The sequence below is a fragment of the Dasypus novemcinctus genome, chromosome 10, assembly GCF_030445035.2.
Source record: "Dasypus novemcinctus isolate mDasNov1 chromosome 10, mDasNov1.1.hap2, whole genome shotgun sequence".
Taxonomy (NCBI): domain Eukaryota; kingdom Metazoa; phylum Chordata; class Mammalia; order Cingulata; family Dasypodidae; genus Dasypus; species Dasypus novemcinctus.
In genome coordinates, this window is record NC_080682.1 from 81,213,252 (window position 1) to 81,231,250 (window position 17,999).

A 17,999-nucleotide genomic window follows, 5' to 3' on the forward strand; every position below is an offset into this window, starting at 1 on the left:
TGTACTTGAAAAGAGTATGTAGTCTGCAATTACTGGGTTCATTACTTTTTACTTTGTAAACCAGAACAGTACATTAAATTATGCTGTTCAAATCATCTATATCCTAAATTTTTGTCTGCTTATCCCACTTTGGACATGAATTTGTCAATTTTCGCTTTATGTAAATAAAAGTCATGTTATTGGCACAGAAGTTCAGAATCTTTATTCCTCCTGGTTAACTGACACTATCATTTTGAAATATCCTTGTTAACTCCACTAATTATTTTTGCTTTGCAGTTATAATAGTTTGATATTACTATAGCTACATCAGCCATTTTCTGTAGAATTTTTTTTTTCATCCACAGAAAGATATCTTTCCAAGTCTTTATATTTTAGTTGGATCTCTTACAAAAGACACAGCACACGAGTTTTGACTCTGAGCTTCTTGGAAGCCAATGCAAATGAGAGCATGTTTACTGAAAGAAATGCAGTCAGATTATCAGGAGCCTATTTAGTAGCTATGACCATCTAGATAAACTGGCATATGTGGCATTAAATGTAACAAGGAAATCTTAAGAAGGCTTACAAAACACAGTAATTATGTTTGCCCACACTGATTATTTAACAACAAAAACAATAACAGTGATGGTAAATCTGGCCTCCCACCATGGATTCTCAGTATTAGCTGTGCTTATTTAGTGCCCTGCAGCAGAAGGGCAGGAAGATATGATCTGGTTTTCCAGCTAAGTTGCTTGCTTCCTGGATCTTACTGGAAGCCTTTATTTACCCTTTCCTTTGTTCCTTTAATCCTTCACTCAGTGAGGCTCTCTTGCCTGTCACTCTTGCTGAACTTAAGTTGACTGGAACCCCAGACACTGGCAAAGGATGTTGTGATGCACTGAAGCCCCTTGTTGTAGAGGTGGTGGCAGAGGACAAAAGGTGACATGTAACCACAAGGGAGGCTTTTCCACCTCTAAATTCTTACCACTTAATAGCTTTTGTGAGCTTAACAGGCCCTGTAACTTCTCAGGGCCTCAGTTTCCTTATTGGAAAATTTTAAGATGTTTTCTTTTCCCAAGAGTATGCAGGTTAAAGAAGATAGTGACTACCAAGATGCCTGGCAGAGAGTTGGCACTCAACAGGCCCCTTCCCTCCTCCCAAATGGTGGCTTGCTGAAAACACACCTCTTTTCAAAGGAACTGGCATGTATTTCTTTTCTGATCAAGCTTTCCACTAGGGGTTCTTGGGATTTCAGGAAGACTCTCCCTCAGATTTCAAAGAAATGGAGAGAGGGGGACCTCTGAGGTCTAGTTCACAAAACTGAAGGATCCCCGGGTGCACTCTATGCCTCTGTCAGAGACTGATGCCATATTTATCTCTGTACTCCGTCCTCTGCTGCCCTCTGGGTTCTGGGATGCGCCCACAAGTTGGGGTAACAGTAACAGTAACAGCAACTGCTGAATGGTCGGGCTGGTGTTCTTTTTGGTTACCTTAAGTCCTACTACAGTCCCATAGAATGTGAGACTTGGCTTCTCAGGGTATGTCTGGGATCCACAGATGCGCTGTTCTGCAAAACTCACGTTGATTTTAATGAAGCACTGGGGGAGAGGGGGAGCTCTGAGAAATCCTGCTAGATATAACACCTGAAGTTCCAGTTATTGAGATTGGTGAACACTGTTGAAAAGATCAAGGCTTCACCCTTCTTTACTCTGTCTTTCACATAATCACCCACAACACATAAAGCACATTTCATTTTCAACATACATTTGTGCAGATAAAAAAGGTGACCCACACTTTCATTTTCTTTATTTTTCATTGATACCGTATGAATACAAAGTTTCTAGAAAGCTACAAAATGTCTACCACTTTATCAAGAAGGCATCAAAATGTGTCACTTTGCAAAGACATGAAAACACCTGCAGGAACTGACACAAAAATAGCATTTTTAGAGTGATGAAATAATTGCACTTAACTGTCATGGATATTAAAGTTATCACACATATGTACCGCGAAAGCTAGAATACATTTTTTTTTTACAAAGCACTTTATAAAAAAATTCTCTGCACACAAACCCTATAATTTTCATATAACTATCATACTAAAGATAAATTCACTTTAAAGCCAACACTTAGAACATTTTTAAACAAAAAGGTACCAGTACCTAAACACAGACATTAACAAATACAAGAATACTGTACTGCCAAGAGGTTTAATCAAATGCCTTTTGAAAGTTGTTGCGGCTAGGTTAAGAAAACGTGTGTGAGAATTTGCCCCCCACCCCCCGATCTACCAAAAGGAACCTCATTACCCAAAGGCAGGTTCCGTAGCCCATTCCCAGCAGCAGTACAATATCAGAGGAACCACTGACCAGATGAAAACGCTTACATCACAAGCCCATCTTATACACATGGCACGAAGACACAGACATGAGAATCCCATTAAGTCATTTAGAATGTGAACAAACACACGTGGCAGAAAACCAATTTACATAAAATTTAAGTATATTAAAGAATTAAAGGCTATTCAGGTTTCTTTTTAAAATGTTACAAAACGTTTTTGTCATTTGTCAGGCACATACTGTTTTTGTTTTTACTTTTTTTTTCGTCTGCAGTCATGAGCCTATAGAGAAAGGCCTACAGAAATGACTCTTTAAAGGAGGTAACAGGGAGATGTATATATATATATTTTTTTTATGAAGTGCAGTTCATATCGAATTTACAGTGAAACTAAATATGGAAATTGATGAATGCAAAAAAATAAAAAATCAGAGACAGGTTTCCAATTGATTTATGCCTAGACTCTGTCAGCCTCTCTTACAGAAAGGGGAAGGGAAAACAATTTCATAATGGAAGGCAGACAAGAGAGAGTCAACCTGAGAGAGGTGGGATCTGCTGGAACCTGACCCCATTTAATAGTGAATGAGAAGGGACGAAAATGCCATTTCAAATCATAAAACGATGCAGTGTGGCCTGTGACTGACTCAATGCAAATTCATAGAGAATAAAACAAGTTACAGTTCAGGAAACAGGACAATAAATACAAATATTTCACCTTATTTAATGGTTCAAGATTTCAGTGAAACGATAAATTTTAAACACAAACACCTTCATTTTTAATGCTTATAAGCAATGAGTTTATGAGAGAAAACTATTGCCTAACAAAGCACAGTAATAGCTGAAAAGAGAAGCAGAAAAACAAGCATTTGACTGAAATTTCTTCCAAGCTGTGGTACTATACCGACACGGAGTTAAGAATTCAAGCAGCTAACCACAATTTGTGTGGAGTAATTTTCCTTCTCACTTTGTTTTTTTTTTTTTTTAGGAGAAATTTCTATAAATGCTGCTTGGTCTGGATAGGAATCACTACTGGAATTTCAGAGTCTGATGAGGGTATTCTTAAAAACACCAGATACAGACAGAAGGTATATACTAAGAGTTCTGAGGCTAACTTTCAAAGATGTCTGATGTCATTTTCACATCTATATTGGTAAAGAAAATCTTTTCTTCCTGGCTCTTGTTAGGCTGATGTTTCTTTCTGCCTTCTTGTCTTTTTCACTCATCCTCCTCACTTCTCTTGGTTTTACCAATTTATGGGGGGTTTTTGAGAAAAGCCAACATGGACTTTAAAGAGTTGCCCCTGGAGGGCTGGAACAGTCTTTGAAAATGCCGAATTGTGAATGGTACTCTTTGGAGGTTTCTCATAGCATTCATACACAGCACTCAGAGTCAACATTTTCGCCCTAAGAAGAACACTTCAATTCTAACGACCCTAACTCATTTTTGTTCTGCACTGTCATCTCAGTTTGAAGCTTCCAACTTTCAAAATGGTATCAACCGCATAAACTAAGAAAGTGCGCACAGTCATCTGAATGGAAAAGAAAGCCTCCACGGAGACTGAACAGGGACACAAGGAGAAGGACAAAGCTGTCACGTCTGTCCACTGGCCGATCTCCTGTCATTTGTGTGGGAGCTCCCTCACGCAGATGCAGGGCTGGTGATGAGCTGAAATGACAGGCCAGGTCATCGGTACACACGAACACCAGAGTTCTGGGCTCCCTCCTGCTGCAGTGTGCTACTGGAGTGACGTGGAAGAGTGACCGGCTCACGGCAGGCAGGGTCCCAAGTCGTGCTCTTTTGTGAACAGAGGCCTGTGGCTGGTTACTCATCCCAGTAAACCAAAGGCATTATGGTGATCTCAAAATATTTTTGGTCTCTCTACAAATTATCATTATTATGGCAGCACTTTTCTAAGCTGGAATCTCAAACCAAAGGCACTTTCATGCTAGAGTGCAGAGGAGTCGCAAATAGCTAAGTATTTGGTCATGAATTTAAAAGGCAACATTAAAAGTACAATTTACTTTTCATAGTAAACTACGGAGTTGTAACTTTTCGTTTTGGTATATACATTTGAGAGTGTGGTCAGAGAACTGACTTGTATTGGGTTTCAAATTTTAGACCAAGTAGTCAGTTTCCTATAGAAGTGGAGAAAAATGGGCTTCAAAAACAAAAATGAAAGTGATTTTTGCTTGTTCTGTTTTAAAGACTGGGCCAATCAGGAAGCGGATGTTGAGAACAGGTGTAAGGAAAGGCTGGCAGCATCACTAAGGTATCACTAAGGCACTGCTTACTCGAACGCTTTGGCAGCTCTGAATTTAAAACTTCCTAAAAAAGTAACAGTAGTAAGAGAAATGCTTCCAGCTTACAAAAAGGCTCACAGTTCTGAGGCAGCCTTTTGCACTGCACACCCTACACACAGCATCTCAAAGATTTAAGGCTTTTCAGAAATGACATGTGCAGGGCTTCGCCACACAAACAGCAACGGAAAGAAAGAAGCGGTGCAGACGTAGCTCCTAATGTCACAGGTGTGAACACCAACCAAGTTGGTTCTACCATTCGTTAGGACAGGTGTAGTGTACCAGAGCATATAAAAATTACACAAATTATATGTACCTGGTTTGCGAAACTGACTGTCATTTCATATGATTGAAATAATTTACGGTTGTACAAAAACAAGCTGCTAAAGCCATACAGTATTGAAACCAAAAGAAGACTTGGCTTTAAAGTCACTGGGGACTTGCCACACCAAGTGCTTGGAACAGAGGCTGCTTTTTGGCTGGTCGGAGTCAGGACTTTGCTGCCGGGATGCTTAGCAAATAGAACTTTGACTCAGCCTGTGGCAGATGAATTGTCCTTAGAGTAGACGAAAAGGCTCATCAGCTTTCATGTCTGCCTATGGGTCCCCCAGTTAGCTATGGTCAGAAAAGACACTCCAACGTGAAGCAGCGCCAGGCTGATGTGTTGACTTAGCAGAGGGATTTATTTAATCTCCCTTTCTTCTGGACTGACCCTGCCCACACATTCTTAGGGGTCATTTAAGCACAGAGCAGCGAAAAGGAACAACGTCCACTAGAAGAGGCCGAGGATTAAGGGCCGGGAGTCCTGGGTGCTCACTCTTTTTCTGCCACTCACCAGCGGGGTGACTTTGAGCCACTCCCTTTTGGGCTTCAACTTTCTCATCTACAAAAGGTAGGATTGTGCTCTTTTAGTTGAAGAAAAAAAATTCTTTAGGTTCTTCTCTGGAACTTACTCCTCCTTCCTCTATCCCTATAGAGGAAAAGAAATGTTCCAGAGGCTTCAATAAATTCTACAGTGTTGACTATAAGGCAGAAAGCTGAAGAAGCCCAGAGGAAATTTATTGAAATGATTAAAGATTTGATGATAAGACTCAGGAGTTTATGAGAAATAACAACAACAAAAATCTAGGATTTCCTTACCCAGGAAACTAAGGCCTGAGATAACATTGGAAATGCTCTTTAGATAGGTGTGGGCTGGTTAAAGGGATGAGCGTGACCACCTGTTCCCAATCTGCCCAGGGAGGTGTGAAGGAATACCTGTAGCCAGAGCCTGCTGTAAAGCGTAAGTTCTGAAACAGGGACCCAGTGTCCCTTGACTCACATTCCTACCTGCCTCAGGATGGCCTAAAACAAGTTTCCTGGGAAATCTTTGGCAGGGTGACCTGGGGAGGGGGGGGACACCTCTTAAATATGGTAACTGTGACCCCTAAGGCAGGGGTTATTAACCAGGAGTCTACTAGCTTGAGTTGAAATTCAAAAAAACATGGTTCTTGTGGGGTGTTGGTGTGGGTGTGATATATGATTAAATAATACACAGTATAGTATGGCCTTATTAAGGGGTCCATGGTTTTCACCTGACTGGCAAAGGGGTCCATGGAACAAAAAACGTTAAGAACCCCTGCTCTAAGGTCTAGGACAGTTCTCACCTTGGGCTGAGAATATCTGGCAATGTCTGGACACCTTTCTCATTGTCTCACCTGGGGACGGAGGTGCTATTTCGTGGGTAGAGGCCCAGGGATGCTGCTAAGCGTGCTACAATGCACAGAAAAGCAACCCACGACCAGGAACTAACCTGGTCCAAAATACCGATAATGTCAAGGTTGAGAAACCCTGGTTTAGGGTAGTATGGACAATCTGTGATTCGAAGACAAGTTGTGAAGAAGTCCTCGTTTTATTTCAGGTCTCTTGCTAAGATGGAAATGAATGCCAACAGACCAGAGCCTAATTCTTCAGCTACTCCCTGTTTAGGCTAGGGCAAATCCACCTCTAAGCTCTCCAGTAAAAGCACAAGATGTCCCTGAAACAAACTTGATATTGAAGAGTCACCAGGAGATAGAGCACCTGGAAGACAGCAGTGAGGGTAGAGCTTTGAGAAGGCTTTATTTATGGTTTAGAAAGCTTTATGCCAAGGGGAGAAGGCTCTGCCTTCTATATACAGTGAAGAACAATGAAAAACTCCTATGGGATGTTATGAATTCATCTGTCCCACCACCATAGCATCTGATTTTGGAGCCAGAGGTCTGAATTTGGGTATTGGAAAATGTCTGCCTGGAAGAAAGCTTTAAAAGAACAACATAAGGAGTAATTTTTAAAAAAATCTTAGAAAATTTTTATGAGCAAAAACTCCCAAACTCAACGACAAGGGCACAATGAGAAAGAGGATGCCAGCAACAAACCCCAAGGCCTAGCCTGTCCCTGCATTAGCAGGTCTGGGTGTGCCCTTTTGCAGCCAACAGGTGTAGCCTCTAGCCAGCCTTGTTTTGTGCTTTAAAAAGTGAATCCCAGGAGCCTTCCTAGCAGTATGTAAGAGCCCCATTCTTGGTGGGCGTGTTGACTCCCCCTGAGGTTCTGGGATGGTCTGGTTTTCAACCAAGTAGGATCTTCTGTACTCCTTCAGTTAGTCCTGGCTAGTCCTCAAAAAGTGGGGGCTCCCTTGACGAAAGATGCAGTGTGGCAGTTTGATATTATTTATGAATTCCAAAAAGAAATACAGATTATGTCTATAAACTGGTCTGCTTCTCTGGCGTGATAATCCTTTGATTGAATTGGATTCAGCTGAGAAGTCTGATTAAATTATATTAAGATTAGGGCTTTGATTCAACATGTCATTAGAGTGTGACTCAGCGTTGAGTCCCAGCCCCCTTGGGCTGATAAAACAGACTGTCACACAGAAGTAGACACACAGATACCAGGAAGAGAGAGTGCTCCTTAGACATGGCCCCAGGAAGAGAGATGAGCCTGATAGTCTACAGCTGACCTTGTAGAGAGACCAGAGCAGCTGAGCCCAGAAATAAATGAGCCCTGGAGAGAGTGACAAGGTTTATGCCAGCCAATAGCTGAGATAGGAAGAAGCTGGGCCCATGGAGTCTTAAAAGGAAGGAGGAAGGCTGAACCCTAGCAGACATCACCCACCATCTTGCATCATCACGTGTCAACAAGACTTTGGGTGAGCAAGTACCTCTTATGGTAACTTGAGTTGGACTCGTTAGGGCCCTGTGACTATAAGCTTCTACCCCAAATAAATACTTTATAAAAGTTAACAGAGTTCTGGTACTTTGCATCAGCACTGCTATGGCTAATACATGCAGGAAACAGGAGCAAAAGAAATGTCCCTAAGAGGGGTGTCCAATAGAAGTCCTTGTAAATGTGATGACCATGGGAGAAAGGAGAAGCTTTAATCTTTAAATCTTGGTCTGCAGATCAGATAAAGAGTGGACAGCTGCAGCAATTCTTCAAAAGCCCACTTGGGATCAGGGAATAAATGGTAGCCTCTTTATGGAACTAAGAGAAGTGCTGCCCTACTGGTTTATGTGAGGGATGTGGACTCCAAACAGGGAGAGTTTTGCACTTTCTCCTCTGGTCTTCCCAGTGACCAGTGGCATGAGATTTGGGCGAGGTCAGGCTTGGTCCAGAGTGTTTTTGTATTTGTCATGAACCAGCCACAGCCTTATGCTCACTACCAAAAGACTTTGATCAAATGTACAGGCAGTGCCAGAGTGGATGTTGAAAAAGGGAAGGGGTGTGTAAGTTACTTGGATACAGTAGAACTAATTTGGCAGCTTGAGGGAAAATTCTTGACACGGTTCAGAACTTAGAAACTTATTTCATGTTCTACTGTTTTAACATATTCCTAACAATTATAAAAACATGATTTTCCTCTGGGAAGTTGAGGGGTACCCCTTATCTCCTTCCCAATGAAGCACTTATGGAAAGAACCCAGGACATGTGGCCATATCAAACCATCCCAGCCTGGGCAATGCTTTGGAAATTTGAATGGGAAAGTTGAATCTCTCCTGAGAAGAGAAATTCCCAAATGAGCCTGTTGAAAAGGTTAAAGAGAGATGGCTGGGGCTCTTTAAAATCTAGGTCAAAAAAGTACTGTGGTGTATTGAGAAATGACAAGGAAATGAATGTCCTTAGAGATACTAGATCTAGGTCTATGGACACAGATTGAGATAAACATACATGTCAGCACCTATCAAACTGCATGACTCTAAATAGATGTTCAATAAATATGTACTGAATAACTTTATATGTGTATGTGTATACAAGTACACACACACACACACACACACACACAGAGTTATAGCAAGTTAATATGCACATTGGATCATCAGGAAAAAAATCTATCCACAGGCTAGTGAAGATGCTTGCATTTTTCTGGGGAGCAGAGATGCTTAAACTGATGAGCCTTTTACTTGCTTGGTCGATGAAATCTCCCAGCCACAGGAATTTCTACACTTTGCAGCTCACAGTGCAGTATTCATGCCAATTAAAAAATTTTTTTAATTAAATTTTAGTGGTTCAAATATTTACTCTTCTCAATAAAAATTTTGGTTGTCCATATAAAATATAACTGCACACACAAGACTATAAACACTGTAAGTTTAAATTTTCAGTATGTATCTACTTATTGCAAAAAGAGCCGTCTTTTCTTTTTCATTAAATAGTCAGATCATCACATTAGTACAATACAATTTTATATTTTTAAATATACTATATATGTTAAGGATAAGGGGTGAAGTTTTCTTTCTTTGTAATACCTGTTCAATAGTTTAATAGATTAGGAGGTTAGTTTTAACCTTGAGGAAAAAAGTACAAATTTGTCTCATTAGGATATTTCTACCAAGCATTTAAGGCTATACTTGAACATTTGGTTTCAAAAAGAAAGAAAGGTTTCATTTAAAAAATAATTTAGTGAATTACATTCTTCCATAACTTCCACCCTAATTAGTTACAAAGATAAGTTTCTTAGTTTTGTGTACTAATTTACACTTATATTTAAAGATTAATTTTACTTGTATCTTAAAACAAGAATTTAAGTTGGAACAGAACAACTAAATACATTTTTATCAAGGCTGTAAATGTCCCATGGCAAATGCTCTGTCTCAGTATATTCTACCACAATTAAAAACAGGTCTCAGTAGACAGAGACTTGGGTTCTTAAGGTTCACCTTTCCCGAGGAATTGTGGGCTACAGATCTGAAGAACACATAGAAACAACTCTATTTCTCTTTTTACAACTGTACCAGAACTTCACAGCTACCATGATAGTATGAACACATGAAAAAATGACTTCACTCAAACAGGACTTAGAAAAGTCAGGGTGACCTCGGGGCCAGGGCACCCCCCTGTGTGGTGAGGTTTACAGTCAGTCAGTCGTTTGATAATGGAGAGTGTGTGTGTGTGCACATGTGTGTGTATATACAGATATCTATATATATATAAATAAGCATGTTCAGTCCTTTACAAGCCTGTAAATATGATGTTGTGCTCCATGTTCACTATTTGAAACTTCAAATACACAGGCCATGCAGAGGAGAGTTTCTTGTGTATCCCTGTTTGTTACCACCTGTTGAAAAACAAAAGCATATATATATATATATATATATATAAAACCATATGGATGAGACATTTTATCTGCTTTGTGACAACTCTGATTTAACTGGGGAGGAATATCTGAAGTCTAATGGATTATTAGAGATTATTGAGCCTCACTTGGACCCAGCAGAAGTTCAGGACATGAAGAGTCTGACTTGGAGCCTAAGTTTGGTCACTGAAGGTAAGAAAGACTTTCCATAGACACATCCATTACCCAGACCCAAGAAGAGATCTGCAAGAATTTTTTTTTTTTTCCACCATTTTCTTTACAACAGAAAATTTTTCTGTAATTCTCTCCCACAGGACAGTCATTCATCCTAGGCATTTGTCTCATATCTTACTCAGACTTTTATTAAATATTTGTTGCACAGTAGCCAATGGTAGATCTAAGCTCCTGGAGCATCTTGCTTGCCACTTTATTAACCAGCAGGGCCTGGACTTAATAAATTAATACTTGCTGTCCAAAGAAACAGTGGTATGAGGAGAATCACGGCAAATGGTAATTCTTTTCATTTATTTAGGCTTTACCTTCCAAAACTGACGAATTCTGAAATACTCATCTGTTTTCCCCTGGAAGTTGTTTCAAACCCACCTGTCCCTGTGTGCCCAAGGCCTTGCCCGTCCCTCGGAGCTCAGGCTCTCTGAGCCGGCATCACAGCAGCCGTCTGCCCACTGCGCCCTGCTTCCCCCTCTCCTCCCCCCCGCCAGTCTCAGAAGGGACTTTCTAAAACAGAAAACGGATAGAACTTCCCTCCTCAAAACCCTTCACTGGCTCTGTTATTGCATGTCTTGTTAGGGCAGTACATTTTGAATTTGAAAATGGGAATTTTTAAATGTTTTAAAACATTGTGATACGAAAGCGTAGTCCAGTTTGTCACAGGCCTCATTTCCCCCTTGTGTTTCAGGCTGTTTCATGCACTCAGGTTCCCATGCCCCTTAAATCATCCTGACCAAGGGATAAAGTCTCAGTACTTGTTATGTTCCCAACTTAGCATGCTATATACTCGGTAGTGCAGATTTGTGACTTTTTTTTTTTTGATGCCCATCTCAGTGGGACTATGAGTTCTTGAAGTACAGGGGCCACATTTCCCAGCAAGTAGCTTAGTGCTTGGTACACAGCAGTCATTTTTTTAAAAAGTTGTTGAACAGAATGAAAGTACACATAATAATAACCAACATTTATTGAATGGTTACCACCTACTTACTACCTACCTGCTAGAAAATCCTTTAGTCACATTACGTCATCTAATAGTCAACATATCTGTAATGGGCACTATTCTATTTCCCTTTGACAGAAAAGGAAGCTCATGGGTTAATATGTTCGAGGTTATACAAATGCTAACTGAGAAAGCCCAAATCTTTTCATTCTGAAGACCTTTTAACCGTTATGTCATGCTGCTCCAGACAGATGAATTTATTGACATATGTATGACACATTATCTGCTTTTTTTTTTTTTTGGCCTGGTAATAAAGCGTTTTTTTTTTAAACACTGGTACCCACCTGCTTTTTGAGCCTCCCCGCCTGCCACTGCCCCCACACACCCAGCTCTCCAAATCCTCTGGATATGCAGTTCTTTCATCCGTGAACTCTCCCTTATCCCAGCAAATGCCAGGCACATGCTGGCTTTACCTCCTGAGCATCAGTTCCCGAGTCTATCCCGTCTGCCCCACTCTCCACCGCCATGGCCCACAGTGCCAGCAAACCTCACCTGGACCCCTCCATGGGGCCCGGCGCCAGCCAGTCCACCTACAGCAGGCTCAGTCGTCTCAACATAAATCGGAGAGTAACACACTCCTGCTTAAATGGCCTCTTTTAAACTCTTTTAAACTTCAGGCCTATGAAAGCCTGCCCGGTTTGGCCTGTTCTGACTCCCTAGCTCACTGCTGGCCTTGCTCTCTCCCTCTACGCTCCAGCCACGCGGGCCTTTTCCAGCATCCTTCTTGCCACATGCCCTCCTGCCGTGGGGCCTTCCCACGTGCTGCTCCTCCGGCCCTGGGAGCTTTCTCCTACCCTCTCTGCCTGTTCATTGGGTAAACAGCTCTCAATTGTTACTTCTCAGGAAGCCTCCCTGAGCTCCCGCACTGGGGCAAACCACCCGTTACTGTTCTCACAGCACCATGCCCCTCCGCAGGCTTCAGCCCTGGCTTTGGGTCTCCATTCGCTGTGTGACTACGTGGTGAATGCCTGCCTCCCTCACCAGACTGCGGATGGTGCCCCACCTGCCAGCTCTCCACGGCACCCCCACCACCCGACTCACAACTATTCCCCCAAAAGGATCTCCTGGATGAATGGAATTTCTATCTTCTTGGTAAGTTCTAAAGAATGTCTTCTCATACTTTCAAGGCTACATTAACATTATCTTAACAAGCCTGAGGCCCTCCCACCTCACTCCACTGGAGACATCTGTGCAGATAGAGCGACTTTGCAGTTCCCTGGCACCCCTCTCACACATCTACTGTAGTTGTATTACTCTGTGCTGTAACTGTTTCTTTACCTGGCCCATGGTTTACTATGGGACAGGCATTGTGGTTTTTTTCTGTACTATATCTCCAGCAGCTTGAACAATCTCTCCATGAAGTTTAACGGAGTGAGTTAAACATTCTTGATAACCTCTGCAGTGGGTAGGGCAAAGTAGAGCATTTTGATTGTAAATGGATGAGGGCACTAAGGTTTAGAGACTTTAGATGAGGGCATTAAGGTTTAGAGACTTTAAATGACTTGCCTAAGGTCAGTCTCAAACTCCAAGTTTCCTGGTTCCATTATTGTCAGTCTTAGGATTTCATGACCATGAAATATCCTACAGAGTGTATTTCCCATCAAGTCAAGTCTCTTTTACATCTATCACTGTTTCCCTGACTTTGGGTACACCTCAAATTCCTTATCCATAAGATGGAAAAGAAAAATGCTATCATAGTTCTATAGTGAGAATTTCTTAACGTAACATTCACAAAGGGTCCATTACAGTACCTGGAACGTCTACAATTTTACAAACTTTCTAAAAAAAGAATATATCCTGTTTAGGCTTCATGACTGAGATTCAAAAAGATGGAAAAAACAATGTCTAGCAACCTGTGTGTCTGACTACAGTTTCAAAAGGTGAAAGAAATAATCGGCCTGAAGTTTATTTAGTTCCTGCCTTCCAAAGTTCTATTTAGTTGCTGTCACTAAAGCCCCAGGTCTACAGGTTCAGCTCAACTCCTCAATTATCCTGATGACAGCAGAAAATCTAGCCCACCAGCCAGTAAGGTCTGAGATTGGTTTTGTTGACAAAAACTTCGTATCCACCAAACTGGGAAAAGTTCTGTGCTTCGACAGCCTCTCCTGCAGCTGTCATGCTACCACATCCCTAAACTCCCCCATCTTATGGGGCTGAAAAGTATGTTCATCAATGAGATGATTTTATTTTCATAATCCAGGAATGCCATCATTATGCTGGCTTAATTTCAGTTATTCTAAATCTAAAATATTCTTTCTAGCAGATTTTTATTGAAAACTACATTTTTCACATCAAAGGAATTTATTGAGTTGCTTAATAACACATTAGGAATTAATTTAACCTGGTGAGTTCTCTGGACAGCTACTATGCTTGAAATCATAGGCTCCCAAGGAGCATTATTGATGGTGTTACATGGGTTTTATGGTAACCAATGACTTAAAATTTTTCTAGGCCATATCGGCCCTGACTGTGCTCTATGATGTCTTAGGAACCGAGCATGACTTCCTTAAAAAGCTTAAACAGACCCAGAATTGGTTTCAGGAAAGAGCTAAGACCTCCTCCACACTGAGGTATGGTGGCCACACACTCAGAGTTCTGGTTCATTCCTGAAGGTACTTACTGTTTATAACAAGCTGCCAAACTCACCTATCATCTGAGTACTAAAGTGAAGCAACAGAGAACATCTATATGAAAGTACCTGCCGCACCTAACCTCAGACTGTTCAATTTTCATCAAAAGACCTTTAGAGAAAATGACGCTAATAAAGTTATTAAAGAACAGGTATTCCAAATATCCCTCTAGTTTACTAGTTCTTACATTTTAGAGGGTCACAGACCCGTGAGAACCTACTGAGCTTCTCTCAGTGTAATAAGTGAATATTCCACAAAAATTATGTGTCTGTCAACTCCAATGAGACCCCTATAGCAGTGAGTGTCAACCCTGGCTGCACAAGCACCACCTGGGGACCCTGAAACACTAAAAGACACGATGCTGGGCCCCACCCCCCAGAATTCTTGAAAGTTTCCTAGGTGAATCTGAAGTGCAGGGGAGGTTAAAGTATTTATTTATTTATTTATTTATAGTGACCTGCTGGAGGTGGTGCCTCCTGGCTCATGAAAGTTGATTGTTAAATATCAAGGAACTTTTGTGAGAGGGGCAACTGTTGGTAGCTTGACACTGCCCACAGAGGGGAGCATTTATACCACAGAAATCAGCAAAAGCTACAAACCAGGAGGTGAGGGTGGGAGAAGAGATTTGTTTTGTTTTAACCAGCACACCTCTGATTGAGAACCACTGTCCAGTGGGTCCAAAAACGCACAGTAAAGAATTCCAGCTCTAATTATTATAGTTTGTCATCCTAGGAACAAAGCAGGCCTTTGGAAGGCGGACTATGTAACCACAATATTGTCTTGCTGTCCCTTGTAGTAAAACTGTTTCCACAAAACAGGTGCGTTCTGGCATTTCTCCCTCAATTTCATCAAGGAATGCTGAAAAAATGAGTCTTATGAAACCCATTACTGTGCATTTTAAAAAAAATACGTTTGAAGTTTGAGGACACTGTTCTTAATAACCTTCCAAGTCCCCAAATGATGTTCCAGTGAGAAACTTATTTTAAAGTATTAGGAAGGAAAACACACACACACACACACACACACACACACACACACACACACACACACACACACACACACACACACACACACACACACACACACACACACCACTGTCTAAGGGAACTAGTAAGTTTTCCCATCATGGACACTGGAAACTATTGATTTTTTTCCTTTTCCCTCCAGCTACTCGTTAAGTTTTGACCACACTTTTCACCCCAACTATGAAGGGTATTTTTTCCTTTCCTGTTCATTGCATTCTGATTATATTTCCTCCGGTACTGACCGTTTATATTTTACTACCTTATTATATGTTATCTTTTTTTAGAAGGCATTGCAAATCCTCCATGGAATGAGTCAAGTTATGTTTGAAATAAAAACCTGCTGACTCAGTTTTGCCTCATTTATGATTTGCATACCATGCCGCTGCAACTCAAACCTGGCTCACACTGCAATGGCCTGGGGACATTGGAAAATACTCATGCCTGGGTTCTATTCTCAGAGATTTAAATTTAGTCAAGCATGCAGGAAAGGTTTTCAGGACTTTTGATAGTTTTCTAGGTTTTCCTCATGTAGCCAGGGTTGAGAATCACTGACCTAGGACCCTCTTTTTATTAACAATCTGAATTCCAGTTCTGCCAAGCTGAGAAACCCCTGCCGGATGAGTCCTCTTCTCTTCTATAGGCTCGATGCAAGGATAAGCTGGATCAAGTTTGCACAATGGATGCTGCACTTCAGCTGCTGGCTGACCCCTGGGGCCAACCCACCAGCCTGGTCCGTTCCCTTGCCCAGGCCCCTGGTGTTACCTGGTCTCACCTTCCTTCCCTCCCCCAGGTCCCGGCAGTTCTCATGGTGGAGTCTGCCAGATTCTGGCAAAACAGGAAAGAGATGAAACCGTTACCAATAAAATTGTGAAGTTTTCCAAAACACTGTTCATCATATATTTCTCTGGTAAGTGTTTGAGTTTGTGGATGAAGTTGATCATATATTCACACATCGGGGAGCGGTTTATTCGGTATACAAATCGGCCGTTCTCGAACCTTGCATACTCCGTCTGGGAGGAAAAACAGTTTTGATCAGTGTTATACTTTTAAGGTCAAAGTACATGGACCAGATACGACTACCTATAAAAGCACTTCTCTTTTCAGTCTTTCAACATTAATTATCTGCTATATACTGTACTATTTGCACATTTCATTTAGTTTAAAAAAAAATCCTATCTGCAAATGTACTACCGTATTCAGAGCACACTTTTTTTCTGGAGCTTAAAAAAAGTAGTTGTTAGAAAGGTGATCACTTCAAAGAAAATTTCTATAATCCTTTTAGCAAAGATCAGAAAAGAATATAATTGCCTACGTGGTGATTCTCTACACGGGGGAGAGTGAGAAGAGGCCCCAGCGAAAACTGAAAGAAAACCCCTCTTTATTGCGATAAGGCCCCACAGGCGAACAACCAATACAGCCATTTTCTCTATTTCAGGGAACGATGGCTACTTCACATCGATCATGAGCCCCTGGTTGTCGGCTCTATGTCTTTACTTTAAAAAATAATGAAAATATTGGCATATGCAGTTTGAAGATCCCATTGTAGTATTTAAAAATAACAAACCCATGTATAGATATGCTCACCCAAACAGGAATTAAAAAGGAAATTAAAACTATCTAGAGAACAATGGAAAAGAAAAATAGTTTATATCAAAAACTTAAGTTAAACCATGGACTACAGTTAATAGTACAAGTATAAAAAAATGTGCTTTCATCAATTGTAACCAATGTACCACATGAACAAAAGGTATTGATAATAGGGTGGTATATGGGAATCCTGTATTTAGGCACAACTGTTCTGTAAACTCACGATTTCTCTAATTTAAAAAATGGAAAAAATTATAGGGTACAATAAAGCTGTATTTGGAGATAGTCTCATATTTCTTTATTATTAAAGATGAAAAATTTCGGCACTAAATATACATCTTAAAAAAAAAAAAACCCACAAAGAAATCAAAAGAAAACCAGGAATAGGAAATAAAGATAAAAGCTCAAATCAGGGAAGTCAACTTGGCCCAGTGGATAGGGCATCTGTGTACCACATGGGAGGTCTGTGGTTCAAACCCCAGGCCTCCTTGACCCGTGTGGAGCTGGCCCACGTGCAGCGCTGATGCGCACAAGGAGTGCCCTGCCATGCGGGGGTGTCCCCCGCGTAGGGGAGCCCCACGCAAGGATTGTGCCCCGTAAGGAGAGTTGCCCAGTGCGAAAGACAGTGCAGCCTGCCCAGGAGTGGTGCTGCCCACACGGAGAGCTGACATAACAAGATGACGCAACAAAATGAAACACAGCTTCTCATGCCACTGTCAGCAACAGAAGCAGACAAAGAAGAACACACAGCAAATGGACACAGAGAGCAGACAAGGGGAGGGTTGGGGGGGAGGGGAGAGAAATAAATAAAAATAAATCTTTTTAAAAAAAGCTCAAATCAATGAAATAGAAAATAAAATTGTAGACAATAAATTAAAAGGCTGGTTCTTTGAAAAAAACAAACTGAAACCTTTCACAAACTTAATGAAAAAGGAAAAAAAATTGATAGAAAATACAGGATTAAAGCGGGAAGAGAGAAAATCACAATTGCAGAAGAGATTAGAAGATTTACAAGAGGTTTCTTCACACAAAATGAAGAGAAAGAAAGAAAGGAGAAAAAGAGCAAACTAGGGGACAGGGATGCTTTCCCTGGAATAAACACATTGCCAAAATTGAGCAAAGAAGTGGAAAACCACAATACCAATCCATTTGCTGTGGAAGTGACTAGAAAGTTGTTTAGAGATCTACCAATGAAAAGATACAAAGACCAAGTGGTTTAATAGCCAGTTCTATGTCATAAAGAACAGTTATTTCCAAAGTTACTTCACTATGCCAGGCCACAGAGAAAGGTAAGCATCCCAATTCATTTTAGGAAACTAGTATACAT

At 41.0% G+C, this 17,999-nt stretch overlaps 1 protein-coding gene across 4 annotated transcripts in view; it reads right to left on the reverse strand.

Moving 5' to 3' along the window:
- Positions 1-1,770: 1,770 nt before the first annotated feature.
- TEAD1 (TEA domain transcription factor 1) overlaps positions 1,771-17,999 on the reverse strand; it is a 279,363-nt gene continuing 263,134 nt past the window's right edge. For all 4 annotated transcript variants that reach the window (XM_058305713.2, XM_058305714.2, XM_058305715.2 and 1 more), the window contains 2 exons: positions 15,943-16,095; positions 1,771-10,184 (listed from right to left, as the gene is read on the reverse strand). In XM_058305713.2, the coding sequence (XP_058161696.1) occupies positions 10,071-10,184; positions 15,943-16,095 (267 nt within the window). In that variant the 3' untranslated portion in view covers positions 1,771-10,070. The remainder of the gene's footprint in view (positions 10,185-15,942; positions 16,096-17,999) is intronic.